This window comes from Hakea prostrata, chromosome 4 (genome assembly GCF_041222555.1).
Source record: "Hakea prostrata isolate BN-2017 chromosome 4, UWA_Hpros_2, whole genome shotgun sequence".
NCBI lineage: Eukaryota > Viridiplantae > Streptophyta > Magnoliopsida > Proteales > Proteaceae > Hakea > Hakea prostrata.
Window position 1 is genome coordinate 573,165 of NC_142603.1, and position 23,961 is coordinate 597,125.

Consider the following 23,961-nt stretch of genomic DNA (forward strand, 5'->3'; position numbering starts at 1 on the left):
TCATTTCATTTCTTTCCCTAAATCCCCGTCTCTTTTAAACTCTCTTCCGTCGACGCTGGCGAAGAGCTGCCAAGACTCAAGAGGGAGGGATCGAGCAGGTAATTGGACTAAGCACTGGCCGGAGATCTGTTTGATTGGTTGATTATTAGTGATGATGTTAATTTTGTTGATGCATGCCTGGTAGCTAGCTAGGTTCTAGGTTCTCTGCAGTGCAGGCAGGAGGGGGTCTCCAACTCCATCTCCAACTCCAAATATATATCCATGGCGTTTACGGCAACAATCCAGAAATGCAGGGCCTGTGACAAGACTGTGTATCTAGTGGACAAGCTCACTGCCGATAACCGTGTCTACCACAAGGCCTGCTTCCGATGCCACCATTGCAAAGGAACCCTCAAGGTATGTACGTAATTATATATTTATATTTGCTTCGCTCGCTCGCTCGCTCGCTCGCTCTCAGTGCTTGGTACGTTGTTTATTTGTCTTGGATATTAACTGGATGCATGCAGCTGGGCAATTTCAATTCCTTTGAGGGAGTCCTCTACTGCAGGCCTCACTTCGACCAACTCTTCAAGAGAACCGGTAGCCTGGATAAGAGCTTCGAAGGTACGTAACCGACCACTACCGATCTTCGCCTTAATTTGCCCAATTAAGTCTTGGTTGATCGACGTCTGGCATTTTCCTCCAGGGACACCAAAGATTCTAAAACCAGAGAAACCCGTGGATCCTGATCAGGTAAACCTTATAATTAACCTACATGGGAAGTGGGAAGTGGGAATTGGGAATTGGGAATTGGGAATCCGACCGATATGATATGATATGATATGATGAACTACTAGCTAGTCTGACGACGACGATGGTAGATAAATGAGAAATGCAGCTAGATCGAGATTGGGTGCTTATATAATTTGGTACTGGCCAATGGAGACCAGATCTAACTAAATTTGGGTCTTTGATCCAATGTAGTGTGTTTGTATTGCTGTATGTATTTACATATCTATAATTATTATTATTGGTTGGCTCAAACAGAAAGCTGGAAGCAACAAATTAGCTCTCATATATTTGGGGGGAACCAGAGATAAGTGCGTGGCTTGTGAGAAGACTGTGTATCCAACTGAAAAGGTAATGTCACTAGTAGCAAATACGTACGTGCCATCTGCCGATCTGTTAAATTAAGGAGTATTGATTGCTATTTATTAATCTATCTAATGGTGGTGGTACTGGTGGGTCTTTCTTGTAAGTGTTTTTTTTTTTTTTTTTTTTTTTTTTTTAATTTTTACAACAGGTTGCAGTGAACGGAAGTGCGTACCACAAGAGCTGTTTCAAATGCAGCCATGGTGGATGTGTTATAAGTCCCTCCAATTACATTGCTCACGAGGGGACACTTTACTGCAGACACCACCACACCCAACTCTACATGCAGAAAGGCAATTACAGTCGCCTTGAAAATGAATGAGACCTCACGGCCTCACCTACCTCGCAGTGATCATGATCAGCTAGCACTCGCCTGCAGCTTTGATCATTCTTTCACGACTTGCTAGCTCCAGTACTCGTACTCTTTACCCTGTTAGTAGAAAATTTCCTCTGCATTCTTCCATTTCGAAAGCTAGATGCATGGGATTGTGTGTGTCACGTGTGACCCTTAAAACTCTACTTTAATTCCATGTATTAATGTATTGGGTTCCTATTAAATATTAATGTTGAGTAATCTGTGACCTTTGGCCAAGAAAATAATAATCTCCCTTGCGTGTGCTGCTATTGTGCGTTTGGGATATCATCATCAAAGCAACGACCAAGGCTAGATTGCTGTTATTAATGTTGGTATGGGCCGGGGACTCAATCGAGGGTTGATGATCCATCTGAAGACAAAGTTATCATGATTAGTTAGATCATCATTAAGGGGGGGCATAAAATGGAAGTGACAAGTGATGGATACATGATGTTTAGTTTAATTAGGGACATACAGTTCGTGGTTCCACATGAAATTCTACGAAAATTAGCTTCTGATTGAATAGACCCTTCTACAATACATATGACAGAATTCTACAGTCTAAAAAGAACACTGATTTACTGTAAACAGAAAATCACACAAGTTAATACGCAACTTCACAAGTAATATCACTTGCCACCATCAATATTCGATTAAGTAGAACAACAACAATCCTGATTAAATGAATAACCTTAATCTGCAGATTCTAGTATCTAGAGTATCTTGCTTAATTTGCTTTATTTACACCATTCATGAGGCGGGAAGAATAAAAATCACCATTACACAACAACTATGTCCTTCCTCTGGTATCGAACGAAAAAATAAAAAAAAATAAAAAAAAAAGGAAACAAGAGAGGTTATTTTGTGGGTTTAATTCACCACCCTATTACCAGGCATAAACAATTTATTTCCTAAGCATAAATGTACAATAGAGTTCCAGAATCCAAACTGACCGGTTACTCTCCCCGTATTCACAAATCTCCAACCAGGAGGGACTGGAGGAAATTGATTCTAACAACATTCTCTAGTATCAAGAAGAACTCCATCTAAAGCAATATGCTTCAAATCAATAATGAAACTGTCCTGAAGAAATCCAAACCCAAACGTCCCATCTCTATATTGCCAAACCCTTCCCTCCCCAGGCCGAGGGTTCGCAGGCAAATCAATTAAATCTTCAATGACCAAATCACAAGAGTTCATGGTGAGTATGCGTGAAACATCGTTTTCCACAAGGTACCCATGAATGTGATTAGCTGCATCTGCATCAGGGGGTCTGAGATGTACACAACCTTCATATAACTCTTCTTCTTCAGCAGAGAATGGGAAGTCGACAGAAGTCGTGTCTGATGCCCACAAAACTGGAGAATAGCCAGACGGTTCAAATGCATCACCAATCTTGCAGCAAGTAACTTCCCCAGTGTCACCATAAGCAACGAGGTAAAAGTCCAAGCTCAAGTCATCACAGAAACCCTGAATCACCATATTCAAAATAACATCATCATTTTTATTATTATTATTATCTTTTTTTTGGGAGGGGGGGGGGAGGGAATCAAGGTTTATTCTGTACAAATTTGCTTTGCATGGATCCCATGAACCCACAAACACACAACAACTAGCTGAACCATCAAAGTTGGTGGAGCAGAAAAGAAAACATAGGTGTACAATACAGAGCCCATCAACGCAGATGTCAGCACAACTCACTGGTGTAGAGGAAACGAGTAGTTGATCCAATTTACCCAAATAGGTTTAAGCAGGCAGGCTCGATCAAGAATCAAATAGTTATGACCCATCATAGAGGAAGAATTAACCATCAAAAGGGTTGTTTACCCAACAAAAGAAGTCATAAAAGAGTTGCTCAATTGGCGGTTACTTAACCACTACTGTTAGTGAAGAAGTCATGTGTTTAACTCTCCTTATTGGTGCATATGAGAGTCCCTCACCCATTAATATAAAGCTACCAATTCCAAAAGAAAAACGAGAAGGATTACTCATTCGTTCCAACCCAACGATATGTAATCCAATTTCAATTACTTTAGAACCAGCTTACTATAATTTATTCATCCTCCCCCGTTGTGTGCGTGCATATACTTTTCAAAGGAAATTGAAATCCGATCGCTCCAAATTGGAAGTTATGAACACAAAAAGAATGGTGGTTATAAGAAAGCATCAGTGTCCGTCATCAAGCAGAGGCTTGAGCTATAAATGGAGAGGCAATTTGCAATAACTAAAATTCATTGCAAGGTGGAGTTGGAGCAGAATCGTCGCAGAACCTATAGATTGATGAGAAGCGAAAGCATCGAGGGAATATCAACCCGTGGTTTTCAGTGATACTGCATTTGGCGCTCTACTGGATTTGTTGTTTCCTTACTAGTAAGTAGTAACAGAATGATTTCTCCTCCGTAAGATAACATAAACAGTTCGTTTGTGTTTTGTCTAAGAGGAAGATAAATATAAATGAAGGCAAATGAAAGGGAAGAGAAATGAGACCTACCTTCCAGAGTCCCTGCAGAGGACGTGACTGCGTTGGGGTGCAGTTAACAATCTTGAAGAAATGCTGAGGTTCCCATCTCCGCCTTCCCTGGCGTTCCTTGTTCTTCTTCCTCTGTCTCCTAGAGGATCTATCACCACTACCGGGACTCGTTCGGTTGGCGAAGAACTGATAAATCTCCGACGTCGAACAGTCGTCCGGAGGGCTCCCACTCAACGGAGAGCGAGATGGAGATGATGAACTTGTGTCTAAACCAATCACGTTGACGTGATTGACGTCGGCATCGTCGTCCGCGATTCCGATTCCGATTTCCATTCCCATTTCTCCCGAGTCATCTCCTCCCCACATACTCGTACTCGTACTAGTACTACTACTACTACTACAACGGTACCGGTACCCCGTCTTCCTCGGCAATAATAATCCATCGGAAACAAAGCCTAGGTTTTCCTCCAGAACGAAAGAACTCTCACCCACGAAGTCCAGGTGCACAGGAATCAGATCAGCATCAGGAACACCCGATTGAGCTGCCCTAACGAAACCTCCTGCCGACGACTCGAAGCGACAGTCACGATCGAGAAAAATCAAGGGCCGGCCACTCGGGGACAGGCCCATCCACAAAAAGGGAGTCTTGACGACCTGGTAGGTACCTGTTTTGGAGGGAGACACCCGGTAACCGATGACGAAGGAAGGACCCCATTCGAAGAAGACAAGCGGAGGCGGAGGCGGAGGCGGAGGCGTGGAGGCGCCGGAGCCGGTGCTACTTGCCTGTCCACTCCGACGCCAGAATCCGATCAAGTTCTCCCACTGCCAGAGGGTCTTGTAAAGCACCTTGAATCCGACTCTGCCGTTTCCCCATTTGGTGATGTGGGTTTTCGATCCCCATCTCCGATTGCACATGGAAAACCAGAGCATCCCGTCACTTCGGCAGAGACGTCGGAAACCTTTCGATGTGCAGGCAAAAGAAAAGATCTCTGATGATGTCAAAAAGGAGAGGATGCAGACCTGAACGTCTTCAGGGAAATCTGCAAAGTTAAATTGGGCTGATGAAGAGGCGAGAGGAGTGACAGTTTCTTCTTCATAGATGATCTTGAGATCAGGATCGCCGAAATTCGCCATTGTTAATTCTTAGTCTCCGACAATTTGGAACTGGAGAGAACCACAAACACGCACAGAGAGAGAGAGAGAGAGAGACAAGAAGGGGATTCCAGGGGGAGGGGGTTGTGCGGGTGTTTCTTCTTGTACAAGGTTTGGGGGGTTGGGAATTGGGATGCGACGTGGAAGAGTGGTAAAATATTCCGGGTAGATGCTTGGGGAGAGAAAATGATTCTCACTCGCTTGCTTGTGCACTTGTACTATTGCTTTTGCGTTCACGGCAGTCCACGGAATTTTATGTGGTCAAAAAATGAATCGTCTATTTACCCAAAATAAAATAATAATAATCGTCCATTTTCCTCTCGCTAAAGAGTACATGGTCATCCATCTTCAAATGTTCAAATTAAATTAAAATTTTAAAAAAAAATTCCATTCAAAAGTTCAAATTGAATTGAAAAAACAAATCTATTTTTTTAAATCTCACCTTAATCTTTGAATGTTATTGATTGACATATCTCATCCAATCAAGAGACTGGATGATCCATTTCTTGCAAGACAAGAAATGGACCCGATAAAAATCGGATTATCTACGACTCCCACACAGTGGCGGAGCCACGTTGGGGCCGAGGGGCCATGGCCCCGGAGATTTTGAAATTTTAAAATCTCTATATTTTTTCTTTATTTCTCTCACTTTATATGTAAAATACTACTATTTGGCCCTCTCCAAAAATTAAAAATAAAAATTTAAGATAAAGATGATGGGTACAAATGCCATTCTTAAAATGTTAAATTCTAATTAAAAACTAACTCATGATCCATGAATTTTTCCTTATATATTCTCTCCTAATTTCATTTCTATTTATTTTCTCACGAATCTCCTATTTTATACCTTTTTTTTCTCTCTTTTTTTTCTCACACATCTCACAAAATATTAGAGTAGTTAGCAGACATTGGGATTTTTCTAACTATATATTCTCTCCTATTTTCATTTCTATTTATTTTCTCATGAATCTCCTATTTTATACCTATTTTTCTCTCTTTTTTTTTCTCACACATCTCACAAAATATTAAAGTAGTTAGCAGACATTGGGATTTTTCTAAATCTTCTCCACAGTTATCAGGTATACATTATCTCTTTCTCAAATTATTCATTTTTTTCTCTCACATTCACGATTTTTTTAGTATTCATAAAGCATAATTTGTTTACCAAAAAAAATAAAGCATAATTTTATTCTTTTATTTCGTTGTTCTTTCTTTCTCTTAAAATTTTGATTCTAATAATAGCAATTTAAATCTCGTTAAAATTCAGCCATTGATTTTATCAGATCTAACATAATCATTGACTCTTTTTTTTAATCCTTACACTTTCTCTTAAAATTTTATTTCCTATTAATGGAAATTTAAATCTCGTTTAGAATTTCAACCATCAATTTTATCATATCTAATTGTAATCATTTAACAAAATAAAATCAAACTAAAGCACAACTCTTGAGAAAATTGAGTGATTATCCCATATTTAGTTTTTTTTTTTTTTTTTTTGGTTTGCCAACCCCGATTTATATACCGGTGGTTCGACCCGCGTCACACACCTGGCTATGGTGGGTGAGTCTCCCAACAGGAATTTTTTGCATCCACAAGGATTCAATACAGGAATCTTCCTTTAAGGGAACCAAGCTGCTTACCACTTGGATCAACCCCCGTTGGTTATCCCATATTTAGTTAATAGACTTCAAATCTATCTTTTTTCTTATAATTTCTCCCACAATTTTAGCCAATATTTTATTTTAATATATTTTTTATAATTTACTTATAATTGTGTTATCTATATTTTAGTCTTCCTATTAATTCACCTAAATTTTTACTGTAGATCCCACATTAGGATATAATAAAATATTATGAGTTGGGACCCACAGTGGATCCCGCATTAGTCTACGTATATTCGGCCCCCAAAATGTTCAATCCTGGCTCCACCCCTCGTCCCATATCCATCATGTGTGCCACTTCTTCTTGTCATCATCATAACAATCCTAAGGATTTCTTTTTTTTGGGTAAAGACAATCGTAAGGATTGAGGAACCATAAAGTAGAAATTTACAGTCCATTTCTGACACAGAAATAGACCATGTAGATGTATGACATGTATCCCAACATCATATCAAATGATTTAAATTATTTACAAGTCACATCAAAAAATTGTGATTAAATTAAAAAAAAAAATGATGTTACTTATAAATGGACCTCAACCTTTTGATGTGATGTTGGGACACATGTCACACATCTACAAGGAAATAGATTCAGAAATAAACTGGATATTGGTCTCTCAAAAAATTATAGGCTAGGAAATTGGGTGGAGGTTGGATCAGTTTCCTGTTAGGAAAGAACAATGTGCTTTCCTGACACTTTTGAACTATACAACAGAGGTGGGCCCTAATGAAACTCCACTTTTTATTTTATATTTTTAATATTTTCTGCTAGCCCCCACCACTTTGTGGGGGGTGAAGCGTCAAAGAAGCACATTGTTCTTCCTTGACAGGGAGATGATCCAAACTTGATTAGGTGGAGGGACAAATAAAAGTGTCTTACTATCAATATACAGGAGGTTGCTACCGCCATTTCAAAAGCATATGCTGCATATCCATGCCCCTTAACAATTACAAAACAAATGGTCACTGCGTCTTGCCCATTTGGGAATTTAAGTTCTACGTAAATTAATAACTTGTGTATGCTTGGGATTTTAGGTTCTTTAGTGTATGTTTCTGACTGATGACATTGCTTTGATAAATGAGACAAAAATATGGATTAATACCAAGTTAAAGTAATGAAGTGTACAAAGAAAAAAAAAAACTTCAAAATCAAAAGGTATTAAACTAAGTAGAAGAAAGATGGAATATCTAGTAATTTTGTTCGATCAAACGGATGATAAGGTGATGAAACTTGATGAGAAGGAAAATACACAAGGCGATTATTTTAAGCTTCTTGGCTCAATCATGAATAAAAAAATGTGATAAAGTAAAGCACATTTCTTAAAGAATTAAAAAAAGGTATAACGTAGGAATATTGTACGACCACTATAATGTATGGTGAAAAGTATTTTGCTATTAAAAAACAGCATATAGATAAACTCAATGTAACAAAGGTAAAGATGCTGAAATGTATGAGTGATACAATTAGGAAGGATAATGAATGATGATCTTAAAGTTGGTTTGGCAATGGCTCCAATAAATGATAAGTTACAAAAAAAATCAGATGAGATGGCATGACCACATTTTCCGGAGGCCTTTGAATGTCTCCGGAGAAACAATATATTCCAGATTGAAGTAAAAGAACTAACAGCAAACCAAATATAACCTTAAGAGAAGAAAAAAAAGAAAAAAAAAAGAATATGCATAATTTAGGCCTTATATCTAGTATGGTCTCAACTAGGCGCTGATTGTAAAGTGAGAATCATATAATGTACACATTTTATTGGGAAAAGAGTTTTTTTTTTTTTTTTTTTTTTTGTGATAAAAGAAGATTAAAATTCATCAGTTAGACCTGAAAGCACTTACAAATATTAGATATTGTTTTATTACAATCATTCAATTGATTAGCTGTTATGTTTGCATGTTTTTCAAAATAAGTTTGGAGCACTCGGTTTGGGAATGTATCATACTTCACAATTTTTGTTGTCTTAGCAAGTGCCATAAACATAGGTAATTCCCCAAAAGACTATCTTTCTCTTGAAGGCTATGGTAATAGAGTTGATAACTATTGATTGTTAGTCCATATTTCTTCTACCTTTAGCCCATTTTTTGTTGTTTTATCCATTCCCAGTTGTAGCCCTAAAAGTATTGCCTCCATGATTCCCTTTGTATTTTCTTTTCCAAGATTGACGGACTGTATATGTCCATCTTTGTATATCCCAATGCTCCATCCTGCCGCTCCTAGCTGCTGGTTAGATATCCCTACACATATTAACACATTTTTGTTAAATTGCGGAATATTCATGCACCAATTCTCTTCTAGATCATGAGAATTTACACATTGACTAGGTAAATGTAGTGCTTATTCCTCCCCTTATGGTTTAAAGTCGTAATCCAATGGTTTAGATTTCCTAACACCTTAAGGGGGTTGGGTGTTTTCTGATTCAACACCCTATCATTTCTTTCTTTCCAAATAAAATAGCATGATATTATGAAAATAGACATAAACCATCGGAAATTAGCCCTGTTTAATTATGAGCACATATCGTGACACCAACTCAGAAGAGATGTATCCCTCCAGTTTTCAGTGCGTAGCCCCAATGGTCCTGCCACATGAGTTCTTTTTCCCCAATCATATGAGATTAAGATGTGCTATGTTGTTTCTTCTTCCTTTTCACATAGTGCACACTCTGGCTGAGTATGCAATTGTTGAGCTAGTTTTGCCTGAACCGGTAATCCTGCATTTAAGATACACCAAAAGAAAACTTTAAATTTGTGAATTGGTATTCATGGGACATGAAACATTGTTTAATTATTTCACGGAATGCCATTTTAACCGAGAATTCTCCATTTGGAGAAATTGAAGAGGACCAAGAATCTTCTTGATCCGAAAGAGGGATTGGAAAAGCTATCACAAGGGTTGGGTTTGAAGGGATTGAAAGTATCTCCCTGTTATGACTTTATAAATCATCCGCCACTTCTGTCACTATTGCCTGTCGTGGCCATCTTGTGAAATCTTGTTCTATTAGGAAAAGAGTTATTAGTTGTTTTTGTAACGAACTTGTAAATTTTTTTTCTCGGTCGTGATGTAGCAACTTGTAATTAAGAGATATGAAAACAGACTTCCGTGAGTAAGGCCTTCAACATGATGCGACGCATGCGTATGGTTCTTGGAATCTAGTTTCTCAAACACCCCCAACCGGATGGTATTTTCCCCTATCGAGGGATCGCTCAATCGGCAAAAGACCACCGCCCGGTCCACCCCCATGTAGGAAGTCAAACTTCAGATCTTCTTCTCAAGGCTATGTTGGGATTGGATGCACAACCACGAAATAAATAATAATAATAATAATAATAATAATAATAATAATAATAACAAGAATTTACATGGAAAACCCCAAACAGGGAAAAACCACAGTTGTTGTCAAAAAAACAACCATAAAAAATACCACTATATGAAAAGTTTTTAACTTGATTCAAATATAGTGCTTAACACGTATTGATATGAATATTAATTAATAAAATCAAAGGCTTGAACCTCCTTATATACAGGTTTCATCCTTGCCTTATTTTCTTACTTATCCAATGTGGGATAAAAACTATTTATTTTCAATCAAACCCAACAAGCCAGGGTGGAAACCTCGCATAATATTTAAATTGCGTATGTATCAGCTACCGGATTAGTCAAGATGCGAGTAAGCTAGCCTATCCAACCTCAGTTCAAAGACCAAAAAACAAAAAAGGCGGGGGGGGGATGTTGATATCCCAACAGTCATGACCCAAGGCTGGGTGTAAAATATCCAAACAGTCATGACCCAAGGCTGGGTTTTACACCGAGACCAACTTGGGTGGGCCATATGGTTCCGACATGCCACCATTTGAATTTGATGTCCCCATACAAAGGGAAGAGAGAGGAGACATCCTAACATGATTGGGCTCCATTTAGAGGACAGTAAGGACCCCATTAATACAAGGATATAAACATGCTGGAGAAGCCAGCAAATGAAGATGATTGCCCTTCCTCCTTGATGATCCATTCTCAACTTCAAACATCAGAGTGTCTATATTTCACTACATTATCATTTTTCACAGCTTTGTACCAAAAGACTCTGCAAACAGGAAACAATTTTCACCAACGAAATCATTCTCTGTCAAATAAGATCTTTAAGGAGGTCTTCTATATTTATTTCAAATTGGTCATATAGGTATTCTTCTATATAATAATTTTCTAAATTTGTTTTATTTTGCAATTTGCAGGCACCAGGCACCAGGCACCAGGAACATCGCAGGGTCGTTCTTTGCCAGCAATTTTTGAAAAATCGTATGCGCAGAGTTTTTTTACATCGGAAACTCCTCTCCCTGCCAGAATCCAATAACATGAATGAAATTTGAATTCTTTCACGACCCAACTCTTACCCTATTTTACAGACAAATGAAATGACAGGAAAGGCATCTAGCCGTAACCAAGCAATCATCTCCTTCCCTGCTTCGGCCCCGCTTGTGAGGTTTCTCTTAAGCATGGACCATCTGCAAGCCATTGCGAACGAAGATTCCAACTAAAATTACATAGATAATGGATGCCAAAAATTTTTTAAATAATTAAGAAAAAGATAATGATCTAATAAGGAGCAAGCAAGATCCATATTCACAAAATGAATGGTGACAAGAAGAATAGAACCCATTTGGAGGAGCAAAACTAAATATGATCTATAGACACCTTAGTCATGCAAAATTAGGCATCCTAAGTAAGCAGCTGAACATTTTAGGAACCAAACGTTCACAAGTCCCTCTGAGGCTCTGACCATCTTTTTTTTTTTTTTTTTTTTTTTTTGGCCAAAGCTCTGACCATCCAAAAGGCAGCCGATAAAACTCTTGGTTAACGTCATCCTATAAGTCGGCAAAACCTAGATGCACAATTCATTTTGTTCTTCCATAAACGAATTAGACACCAATTGCATCAATGATCAATGTATATCAGTTTTCCATAATAATAAAATAAAAATTAAAAAACATCCTGGAGTTTAATGAGGTAGTTGTTTGCAATTCCTTCTAGTGAATTTCGGTAAACTACTTTTTCCCATTCAAATTCTTTAAGAAGACGCGTTGTGGGGAAGAGAACAGAAAAGACAATGATTGCATAGAACATCCACAGACAAACTAGAATTTCTAGTTTGGGTTTATACCACACAACAAAAGCTCTCTTATTTAAATACAAACTACCTTCAAAATCGCAACGGGAGCGAGAATGGCTAGTAAGCCCGACATTTTCACATTATGGCCTTTTCAGGGGACAAAATATTAAGCACTGATACTTTCGGAGAAACCTTATTTTGGCACATGCAAACCTTTACATTCCAAGAAAAATCACATTCGATGTTTGAATTTGCATCCTTGATTGACAATATAGGTTGAACCCCCTATTATATAATATTGCCTAGTCCAAACTGTTTTGAGGCTTTGAGCACTGTAAGCCAGAATCAGCTTCCACAAGTAAATTATGCACAGTGAATAGACAAACACAACATTTATTAATTGTGATAAGGTCAAAGGTACTTGTAGCGTAGACCCATAGATACCCAACTCTTAACAGTGCAATCGTGTTTTGAGATACATGAGTACAAGGTAGATACCCTCATGCCATCCTAATGACTAGTACCACAGAGTTACATGGGAGAAGCATTGCCGGCAATCCTCACAGCTGCCTTTCAAGTGACCTCAGCTGTGCATACTGATGGTAAAGTATCCTATGGGAAGGTCATATGAACAGAATGCACTGACGACAATTCTCTGGCTGGATGACTAACGTGGGGCAGATCATAATGTACCAGAAGAAATGGTCAAATTCCTCCACAGTTGTGCCGTACATTGCCTGACTACATGCATAGCTGGTGAATCAGATAGGATACATGGTCATCCACATAGGACAACCCAGTCTGTGAGTGAGTATCATGCTCACAAGTATTCTAAAAGAATGATGATGTATACTCCCTCAAGCTAGTAAAACCACCATGCGCATAGAACTCAGACCTGCTACTCTCCAAGGCAAAGGATGGAGCACGCCACTACCCATGTCCAGTGTCGCACTATGCATACAAATCCTCCAACAGTACTACATAAGCCTTCAACATCAACGACAATGCCACAACAATCAGCCAGCTCATCTGGCTGGAAGTTGGCTATGAAGCCCTCTTACATAACCTGCACATGATAAAGATGGACGTACCCTTTGGTCCATATGCTGTGTGTCATGAAAACTGCATCCCCCGTCAATGAAGCAAACCAGCTCTGAGTCCAGCTCCACTCCTCTGCTTAGTTGTCATCCTGTCAGAAGGAAGCTGTCTATCACCCCCACCATCATCTTCAAGAGAAAATGATGACAGTGTATGAAATGGGACCAATCAGAGTCCTCAGCATCAACTAGAATGGTTGGGGGGGTATATACAAGTGTGTGCCAGCACTCATCTGACTGATAATCCGGGGGGTTATGTCTACCCCTAGCCCTATCCATCACCAGGCCAAATCTATCCTCCAACATATCCTCTTCCTTTTGACTCCACATTGACAATTTGGGCGAGCTTGAATGGGTCCTTATTGTTGTCCATACCCATCTGTACCTACTACATTTCAGCCTCATACTTTCCATACCCAGTGGTTCCATCTCCTCTTGGAGTGGATGTGCCAAATACTCCAGTTTTTGCTCACAATTGAAGGCGGAACATGTCATCAGGCATTGTCATGTTATCATCACTGTCATCCTCCTCCTCCTCCTCCTCCTCCTCGTCTCCTAACTGTGTTGCTAGGACTGTATCCTCGAATTGCACCCTCACCTTCTCCTTTTCTACCCTCCTTTGCTGCCCTCCCCTCATGACTTTGGCTATAGCCCTAGAAATCTCCACAGGAACCATAGGGCATGTGACTACGTCTTTACCATTCCCAGCCAAATGTTGTTTCAGTCTAGTGGCCCCACCTCCCATGATCTTCTTACCACAGTAATTACATTGTGTTTTTCTCTTGTCACCTCCAATTGGGACTCCATGCTTCCATGCTATGTCTCCACCGCCACCATCTCCTCCTTGGGCAGCCATTATCTCACCACCATACTGTTACATGAAAAATATAAGCCGTTATTTTGCACATCAACTAAGACATGTGTAGCTACTCAATATTTTTGCCCCAACCTTCATATTCATATTAATTTAATTTTGAAAGAAACATCAGCCTAATATAACAAAAGCCAATATGATACAACATTATAAGTTGCAAGGAGCTTCAAAATACACCAAAATTATTTTCATGATTCTTCTTTATTTTTCAAACTAAAGCAGAATACTTTTCATTATTTTTGAATTTTTCAAAGTCTCTCCTTGATTTAGAATCTTTAAGACATTTACAACCAAGAGAAAAACAATCCAGTTCCATAAAGCTGCACAGCGGCTTAATTTTTTCAACATTCCAGCTTATAATTTTTAGGTTTTCCCAGAACATTTCTGTTCCTTTCTCTCACTCTAAAAAGGAAACAAAGAAGAAAAAATCCTAAGCCAAATAGAAAACTGCATTATTTTCTTCTTCACATCCTGCACATAAATATTCTTTATGAACGAATAAATATCATTACAAGTAAGAAGTGAAATCAGGGGTACCCAAAGAGGGGGGAAGGAGAAATACTACAACAACAAATAACAAATCTGCCACAGAACCAGTTTGCTTCATTCACATATAACAATATGCTTATTCCTTGGGATGTCCCCAGGATACAACAATATGCTTGTTCCTTGGGATGTCCACACATTTCATAAAATAGGACAAAAGGTTTCTAATAAGACCATTTTCTGAGGTTGTATCCCATCCAAATGTGGTAGATGGCGACCCCAAAGAAACTTTACCCTCTCTATCACATAGTCAACATTTTCTGAGGTTGTACCCTATCCAAATGTGGTTGATGGCGACCCCAAATGCAACTTTACCCTCTCTATCACATATTGACAAACCCCCCATATGTCATAAAACCCATGTCCACTATATGGAGGGGGAAGCAAAGAGAAGGTGGTTCACATAATTAAGGGCATTTGAACAAAGCCAGCAAGTCAAACAATATTAAGACATCGTAATAAATCAGGTCTGGGTGAAGGACAGGAAGCCACAAAATTTGATGAGATTCCAGGCTGATTTGGAGCTAAAGAGGCTATCAGGGGAAGGAGACAAAACAATGTCATTACCCCGAGATCTTTTGAGACCTTAACGCAAGGACTCCCAAATGGCTTTTAATTGTCTCAGAAAGAGGGCCTCAATCATCTTGGCAGCTAATATCAGCAATATAAAGGACTGCTCCTTGAGGCCCAATGTGCGGATGGCTCCCGAGGTAACCAGGGGAAAGAGGACAGCCGGGAGTGCAAACAACCAAGCCAAAGGCAGGATCAGTACCATCCACAATGAGGGAGGAAGTAACTTGGAAACAAAAGCCAAAGCTTGACAATCCTATGCTACACCCAGGAACAATCAGAAGAGGGAGGAGCTATCAATATACAGTCATAGTGAAGCAGCCTCGAGTAATCCAGCCAACCCCATATATACTCCTGTTATGACTGATGAGAAGGAAACTCCCATATTAATTTGGGGGTTAAAAAAACTTCAGTATTCAGTCCTGCCCATATATAAGTAGTATATCTCACAAGAATTGCAATTATCTTGACAAAAACAACCAAAAGCAACTATACTGGGATCATGGGTGTGTCAACATATGAAAACTAAGCAGGTTTTGAAGCCTGCAATGATAGTAAGATGTGTCCAGAGCATGGAAAGAGGGGATTCACGAAATTCCCTCGAACGAACGGAACAACAAACGCCGAGATACGGGAACCGACCCAAACCGGCATAAAACAAAAATACACCCACTCCCCGACACCAATAGACGAAGAACCCCGGCAACCGAAAACAAGAAGGCAAGGAAATGGCAGCGCACCAAGCCCAAAAGAAAACGAAGATGAAGGAACAAGAAGAAACCCCGACGATCAAGAAGAAGAGAAAATGGTTGATCGACCAAAGCCAACACGATCACGGCATCTCACCGGCACCGAAAACAACCACCGCAACAAACAAACCCAGCCCACGCACCGAGCCGCACCAGCGGATTTGCCAGAATTGTTAAACAGGAAGAAACGGAAGAAGCGACCGGTTGGAAATTGAAACTTATTACGTACCCACGCGAAACTAAATAAAATTTAAAATTTAAACCCCACACAAACGCCAAAGCAAAAGGATTAATGATGGAACCCATTAATATTAATCAGGTAAACCCCAAAGCATAAAGAAACAATGAAACCCTTTAATATTTTATCACACGGAACACGAAATATCACATTAATAAATGTTTACATATTTTTATTATTTTATTTAAACGAAATTGTTAATAGGCAGCAAACTCGAAATTCGGTGAGTTTTTGGGTAGCGAACCGGGCGATATGAACGAACTTTCGTTCCTTGGTCCAGAGTCTATTCCCAAATCACATATTTATACTAGGACAAGAAACTATAGTGTTCTTTAGAATGCATGGCCTCATAGCTGCAATAAGAGCTCAATTTGCTCAAATTAATTATAACCTCTGCAAATGTACTTTTCCTGTAATCCTTTTCCTCAAAACACTAACTCTTTGTACAGTTTGAGCTCCTAAGGAGAGTCTCATGAACCCAAACTTGAACTCCCATAATTCTAATATCTTGTTTATTTTCAAAATTTCAAATTTCTGACAGCAGGTAGACTCTAGCCAGACCTGCATTAAATATTTAAAAAGGACCTATGCTGCAGGAAAAACGGATTTTTCGTGTTTTTTCAAATTATCTTTCCTAATAACTTACTCAAGACTTCGTAGTTGCAAGCAATCGACAACTTCAAACTTAGGAATAAATTTAATTAAATATGTTTTCACTCAAAATCAATTCCCTTAAACATTAAATATTAAATTATCTAATACTTCTTTGAACATTTCATTTTTTATTATCCGATATCAATATAGGAACTTACTCAAATATCTGGTATAAGTTAATTTGATTTTTCTCTTCAATCTATACATAATCAGATTTGGGTAGTGGTCATAAGCAATGACAAATAGATTCACAGTTGGATAGGCCTACAGCAGCTCTCAACCCCTGTTTAAACCCCAGATGTTGCGCTCCTGAATTATTTCAAATGAAGTTCCAACAAGGTCCACACTCAATTAAATTAGTTCTTGGGCATCATGTCAGTACCAAAATATATATTGATTATCCATATCCACAAAAATATTATGTGACTATACAAGAAAAATTCACCAGCTTGCAATTTCAATAGTTGCAGGTATCCACTAAAAGGAATTTACTTCCTAGAGGTAACTGCTAAAATTTCCAAGTAGACTTCCAAAGTAGGTCATGATCAAGTGCTTTTTGGGTCATCTCATGCCTTACAATTGACCTTTATCCCCAAAATTGATGTGAACCAGGCCCAGGACCACTCCAGGGGCCAAAACAGGGCCTAGAGTGGCAGCCCAGCACACTACGACCTACAGGAAATCTCACATAAGGGCATTGTGGTCTGTTATTACTTGAGTTCAATTAGGGTTAGTTAGATTTAGTACGTTAGTAGGAGTCCAACTCTAGTTTTGTTTTGGTATTTGGTTTAGTTTAAGTCAAGTTATGGCAAAGTCCTAGTCAAGTTAGGAGTCATACACACAGAAGGATTCTTTTATTTGTAGTCCAAGTTCTACTGGGAGGCTAACCCTACTCATGTTTTGTAATTTGGACCATCCTAAGATGAGTCAAGTGAGAGTCTTAGTAGACTAAGAGTCATGAGTAAAGTAGGAGTTCTAGCTTAAATTGCATTCTAATGTTGACTCCTAGTATGAATCCTTCATGTAAGGCTATAAATATATCTTTCACTTGTTTAGAAGGAAGATTATGATTATTGAATAAACTTGACTTTGAAGGAGAATTGTTGGAGTTGCAGGGTTTCCAAGGAGCAAGCCTGCGGATGCTTGTGAATTCTGGTTTGCTGAAGTTCTTCAACCTCTCTTCCCCCTACATGTAACTACCAAAATCCCCACCCCTGCCCCTAACTTCTTCTCTCTCACACCCTCGCACCTTCTTCTTTCCCTTACCCCTAGCCTGTGGCAACTCCTTTCCCCTCCACTAACCCTAGTTCTCCTCAACCCAATCCCCTACCCCACTGCAGCCCTCATCCCCCTCCCCTAGCCTGCGGCAGCCTTACCTGTTTCCCCTGATCCTAGTATTCCATTACCCATCCCCTCTCCAAAACCCTAACCCCATCACAGCCCCCCCCCCAATTTTCTGTCTATTTCCCTTCTTTCCTACCTCGCGGCAGCATAGTTTTTGCCGAAACTTCTAAACCCTAGGTCTTCCCTTCCGTCATCCAAACCGTAAACCTTAGACCTCACAAGTCACCATCCAAGTCCCACCCCCTTTTAGGATTCTATACCCCTCTCCTCACCTTCGATCCCAACCTTAGTCCTTTTCTTATTCACCAAAACCCTAGAAACCCTTCCACTCCATCCCAATTAGGAAACCTAGCTACACCCTAGAAATCTAAAATTTTGAAAACCAAATCTTCCCAAACCCTAGATTTGGTTCTAAATTTTAAATTACAACAAGGTTTAGGTCTGAACCTCAATAAATCCAGCCATCCTTAGCTGAACCCTATTCCTCCCCCCCCCCTCCTAAACCCTAAAACCATTCAATACAGCCCTATACCATATCCACAGGGTTTCAAGGAATCCTAATCGTACTGCTGATTCAATTGAATGATCCTGAAGACTAGTCCTCAATTCGGGGGCTACATCAAGTGGTATCAGAGCCATGGATGAATCAGCATACCTGTGAATCAAGGTGACGATCACATATACGACAGGGATCAAACTGATGAAAGACTACCATGAGAGAGAGGCCATCAGCAGACACCAATTATGTTGGAGGAACACATCCGATCCTGCTTCACTGGAGGCGACGACCAAAGAATGGGAGGAAACCCCTATAAAGCCAAGCTTGAGCTCAAAGAGTTCAATGGATCCTTAGACCCACAGGTGTTCTACAATTAGAGAGCTGCGTTGGATGACTATTTCAACTGGTATGAGCTATCAGAGGACAGGAAAATGAGGCTAGCCAATACCAAGTTAGTGGGTGCTGCAAGAGGCTGATGGAACACAATGGAGAAAGAGGTATACTATGAAGGTAGAGAGCTCACAACTAGCAATTAGATGGGACAGGAGTTGATAGAGAAGTACTTACAAGAACACCACAAGACCAATTAGAGGAACAGTTCCACCCCTTGAAGTAGGTTACCACGTCTGTTGTCAGCAACATCCAACAGTTAGTTTCCTTAGCCTTAAGGACAAGGACTAGGGAGAGCAAACTACAAACCATGACCCGATTCAGAATTGGCTTGAGTATATATCCTGGTGGCCCTAGGAGTTACTATGTGCAAAATCTTAGGGATCTGTTTAACATAGCCCTACGTGTTGAAAGATTGCAAGCACAGAAGAAACAAAGCAATCCAAACTACAAAAAGGACCCAACCACCATCAAGCCCTTCACTCCCTCTACCGTAGTTCCTCCAAAAGGGAATCCACTCAGAGTGTACTTCCAAGCAAGAGGCCAGGTCATCAACCACCACCCTGGAGAGTGCCTTTGCGATCATGACAAGGGACACTTTGCCAGAGAGTGTCCTCTAAGGAAGGAGAATTGGTGTCAAACAAGTTCTAAAAGAGGAGGTACCTTGCCCTCCACTAGAAGCAAAACCAGAAGAAGAGTACAAGGAAGAGTACATGGACAACGACTCTCACCTGAACGTTATGTCTAATACCTTAGTAATAGAGCCTAAAGGTGAAGACTGGAGAAGCAGCAGCATCCTCCACAGCAGACTCAAGGTAGGTGGTCTTCTAGCTCAAACCATTATGGACAGTGGAAGCAATGTCAACGTGGTGTCAGAGAGATTCGTCAAAAGAGCAAGACTCAAGACTAGAAGCACCCCCAACGCTAAAAGTTATCCTTCCTCAAAAGTACCAGACTCGAGGTAGTTTCAAGGTGCCTAGTACCAGTAAAAAACATTCCTACTCTGACAAAAATTTGGTGCAACATAGTACCAATGAAACTAATAGACGTCATCCTTAGGAGAACATGATTGTTTGACAACATCAACACCAGTAGAGAGAATAAATGTGAGTTTGAACACAAGGTGAAGTGAACCAAATTCTAAGGTTTAGCTTGGAGGAATGTTGTCCTAGATTTAGGCTCACTCCAAGATCCTCTCTCAGGGAACCAGCAGTCTTCCCAGGCTGTATATGCTGATAATAGGTGATCTCTCTTGGAGGAATTAGGATTAGGATTAGGCCTTGGAAGTTTCAGCCACGCTTGGGATTGATGGGATTGTGATTTCAGACGTTATTACCATGTTGTACTTGTAGTTTCAGGTTTGTTAATGTGGTTAGGTTTAGGTTTAAGAGGTTTCAGGGTTTAGAATATCAAAGGGATTAGGTTTCAGCTGCTGTACTGAAGTTTCAGAACTTGGAAAGTGAAGTTTTAGGTCTAAAGCTGAAAAGTTCTTTGGTTCGAATGGTCTTGGAGGGGTTGATGTTGGAGATTTATAATTTCAGGTCCATTCTAATATGTTTAGGTCAAACCTAATTGGTTTAGGGTAAGTTGGAAGAGACCTAGTGGGGTTGGGATCGAGTGTGGGTGAAGTGATGGGGAAGCTAATGCTAAGGTCAGGTGATTAAAGTTGGGGTTGGAGATAAATAGGTGTTCTAGTATTAGGTCAAATTCTGATTTTAGGGCTGTCTAGGTTTTCTACCGCAGGTTAGAGAAGAAGAAACAAGGGAGAAACGAGAAGGTTGTATCTAAGGTTAAGGGTTAGGGAAAAGTAGGGGATGAACTAGGATTGAAAGGGGCGGGATTCTAAGGGAGTTGCAGGGTTTGAAAGGGGTTGGGGAAGGTCTGCGATAGAGGGGATGGGTGGGGGAGGCTTGCATGGGTTAGGGAAGAAGGGGAAGGGAGGGGCTGTACTTACTCGAGGATGAAGATAAGCTGCTGGCGTGTTGAATGAGTGCTGAAAACTGTTGGAGCTTAAAGACAATGGCTGTTAACTCACTCTAACACTGATGTAGCCCACCCAAGGAAAGCCCACAACTTTTCCTCCAAACACAAAATTTTATTACTCAAATCAACTCATAATTACAGAGTAAGAAGGCTTTATTTATGGCCTCAAAATTAAAAACAAAATATTAAGACTCAAACTAGGAAACCTAATGAACTTCAAACTGACTTTCTAGTTCCAATTAGGACTCTTGACTTGACTAACAACCTCTCACATAAACAAGGACTCTATCATAACTTACTCTAGAAGGATCAATTAGGGTTCTAAGAGTAGATATGGATCCCAACACCATTGGGAATCACACCTAGACAAGGACTCTGCAATAACTCAGAAAATATTAATCCAAATGAGAAAACAACAACCGATCTAGGGTCCAGACAACAAACTGGACTCAATGGGGCTTAGACCTAAGACACCACGAAATCTTGTAAACTTACCAAAATACCCCTGGTTTGAAATAAGGTCCCTAGGGTTTGGGGAAGTAGGCCCTATGGAATCCCTGGAAACAGTTTACATCACAAGGGCCAAAGAATTGTACTCTTATCCCTCATTAAAAGAAGCCAAGAAGAAGCAAGTCTTCGGGACAAACCAGAAGGACTCAAACACTAATCAGCAACTCCTGATGATCCCACCAAGAAAGCAAAAGGGAAAGCCATTGAGGAGTCACAAGGTACTAGTCCAGTGTCACGTGAAAACCAGAGGAAAGCCACACATTCATCAGGGACGATTCTCTCAAGAAGGGAAAAGTAGATGTGAACCCAGCGCAAGGCCACTCCAGGGGGGAAACAGTGCCTAGGTGGCAGCCCAGCAACCTACGTCCCAACAGAAAATTTCGCATAACAACATTTTGGTAATGCTGGTCTGTTATTAGTTGAGTTCAATTAGGGTTAATTGGATACAGCATGTTAGTAGAGTCCAACTCTACTTCTGTTTTTGTGTTTGGTTTAGTTTTAGTCAAGTTATGACAGAGTCCTAGTCAAAAGTTAGGGGCCCTACAAAGAGGAATTCCTTTAGTTGTACCCCAAGTTCTACTGGGAGACTAGCACTACTCATGTTTTATAATATGAATCGATGTAACTGTAACCAGCCCAGGGCATTCCAGGAAAGCTCGATAAAGAGGCTAAGCCAGCAGCCAGCTTGTGGCACTTCCAATGGGGGTGGAACTACATCAGGGGTATTTTGGCCATCATCCACCCCTAGTTCAAATCCCTATCTGTGTTTGATTAATTTAGAATATTATGAAGAATCATTATCTTTTTTGTTTTGTTATCTGAATTCCTATTGGTTAAGTTATTAAAGAGCTTCAGTCCAAGTAGAAGTTTTCAGTTAATTAGCTGGGGACTCTCAAGTTGTCTAGTCTGATTAGAAGTCTTATTAGTGGTCAGTTTGGGATTCTTAATTGTTGAGTCCAAGTATACTTCACTTGTAATAGATTATAAATACAGATCTAGGCTTGTAACTCAAAACCAGTTGATGATTGATAAAAACATTAAGAAGAGAGTTGCAGCCAGAAAGTGTGAGAAGTGCTTCAGAGCTTTGGAGCCCTGCAGCACCTAAAGTGGTTGGTTTTCTTCTTCAAGCTTCATTCTACAGCAGTCCTTCATCAAGTAATATCACCCCTAACCCCACCCCAATCTAATCCCCCTCTTCTACCTCCTTTTCTTCCCCAAAAGCCTGCGGCACTTGAAAGTTTGCCCCAAAGCCTAGAATAGAAGTAAATTCCTAATCCATCACCCAAACCTCAATCCTTCTAGGATCACCATCGCACCCCTACCCTTTTACCTTCAACCTCAAGTAGAGCCCTACAACTAAACCATAGAATTCTGTCCGCCAATTAACAGTAAGAACAGCATTAAAAAAACTATGAATTCAGCATTCGCAGAACCTATTAGAACCCTGCAGCAACCCTAATTCCTTCCCAAGGCCTAGATTACCTAACCGCAGTGTCTAGAGGCTATTCTCATTTTGCCGCAGACCTCCAAAACCTAATTTAGCTGCTGTCCTAACAAATTTCAATCAAAAACCCCAAGTGTAGAACGCTAAGAGCCCTAGACCGCTGCTTAACCCCAACTGAAGATCCTGAAGACTGGCCCAGCACTCCTGTGTTACATCACATCCTAGGATGAGTTAAGTAAGAGTCCTCAGCAGACAGAGAGTCATGAACAAAGTAGCAGTTCTCGTTTGAATTGCTGTCTAATATTGAGTCCTAGCATGAATCCTTAATGCAAGCCTATAAATATAGTCCTTTGCAAAAGAAGAGAGACTATGATTATTGGATAAACTTGAATTTGAAGGAGAATTGTTGGACTGGTAGGGTTTCCAAGGAGGAAGCCTGCGGCTGCTTGTGATTTCTGGTTTGCTCAAGTTCTTCAACTTTCTTCCCCTTACAAGCAATTACCAGAATCCCTACCCTGCTTCTTCTCTCTCAACTCCCCTCGGAACTTCTTCTTTCCCTTCACCCTAGCCTGCGGCAAACCCTCTTCTCTCCCCTAAGCCTAGTTCTCCTAATCCCAATCCCCTACCCGCATCAAGGACCTCAGTCTCCCCCTCCCTTATCATGTGGCAGCCTTACATTTTCTTCCTCCAATCCGAGTCTTCCATTCCCCCTCCCATCTCCAAAACCCGAATGCCATCTAAGCCCCCTTTTCTTCCTTTTTACCTTCTTTTCCTACCATGTGGCAGCATAGTTCTTCCCGAAACTTCTAAACCCTAGGTCTCCCCACCCCTCATCCAAACCTTAAACCTAGACCTCACAAATCACCATCCAAGTCCCACCCCCTTTTAGGATTCAACACCCCTCCCCTCTCCTCTTCTCACCTTCGACCCCAACCTTAGTCCTTTTCTTCTTCACCAAAACCCAATTAACCCTAACCTTCCTTCATCTAGATCTATCAAACCCTTCACTCAAATCCAATTTCCTTTTATGATTATTTTCCCCACCTTCCCCCCTTGCACGCGATCCCAATTAGGAACCCTAGCTAACCCCCCCCCCCCCAAAGAAACCCAAATCGTCCTAAACCCTAGCCTTGGAGTTTGATTCTGAATTTTGAACTACAGCAAGGTTTGGGTTTGAACCTCAA

General features: G+C 40.2%; 3 protein-coding genes across 8 annotated transcripts in view; 1 reads left to right on the plus strand and 2 right to left on the minus strand.

Annotated features, from left to right (window-relative positions):
- The first annotated feature begins 240 nt into the window (after positions 1-240).
- On the plus strand, positions 241-1,736 carry LOC149016881 (LIM domain-containing protein WLIM1-like). The gene is made up of 5 exons (XM_089151142.1): positions 241-396; positions 507-603; positions 686-732; positions 1,027-1,119; positions 1,283-1,736. The coding sequence occupies exons 1-5, from the start codon at positions 262-264 to the stop codon at positions 1,451-1,453; spliced, it is 543 nt and encodes a 180-aa protein (XP_089007268.1). The 5' UTR covers positions 241-261; the 3' UTR covers positions 1,454-1,736.
- Positions 1,737-2,122: 386 nt separating this feature from the next.
- Positions 2,123-5,255, minus strand: LOC149016882 (F-box family protein). Its single transcript, XM_089151141.1, has 2 exons — positions 3,978-5,255; positions 2,123-2,956 (listed from the first exon to the last, which is right to left on the minus strand). The coding sequence occupies exons 1-2, from the start codon at positions 5,088-5,090 to the stop codon at positions 2,498-2,500; spliced, it is 1,572 nt and encodes a 523-aa protein (XP_089007267.1). The 5' UTR covers positions 5,091-5,255; the 3' UTR covers positions 2,123-2,497.
- A 7,001-nt stretch (positions 5,256-12,256) lies between these two features.
- The window catches only part of LOC149016883 (telomere repeat-binding factor 1-like), a 55,914-nt gene continuing 44,209 nt past the window's right edge, over positions 12,257-23,961 (minus strand). For all 6 annotated transcript variants that reach the window (XM_089151148.1, XM_089151146.1, XM_089151147.1 and 3 more), the window contains one exon: positions 12,257-13,847. In XM_089151148.1, coding sequence (XP_089007274.1) covers positions 13,446-13,847 — 402 coding nt within the window. In that variant the 3' untranslated portion in view covers positions 12,257-13,445. The remainder of the gene's footprint in view (positions 13,848-23,961) is intronic.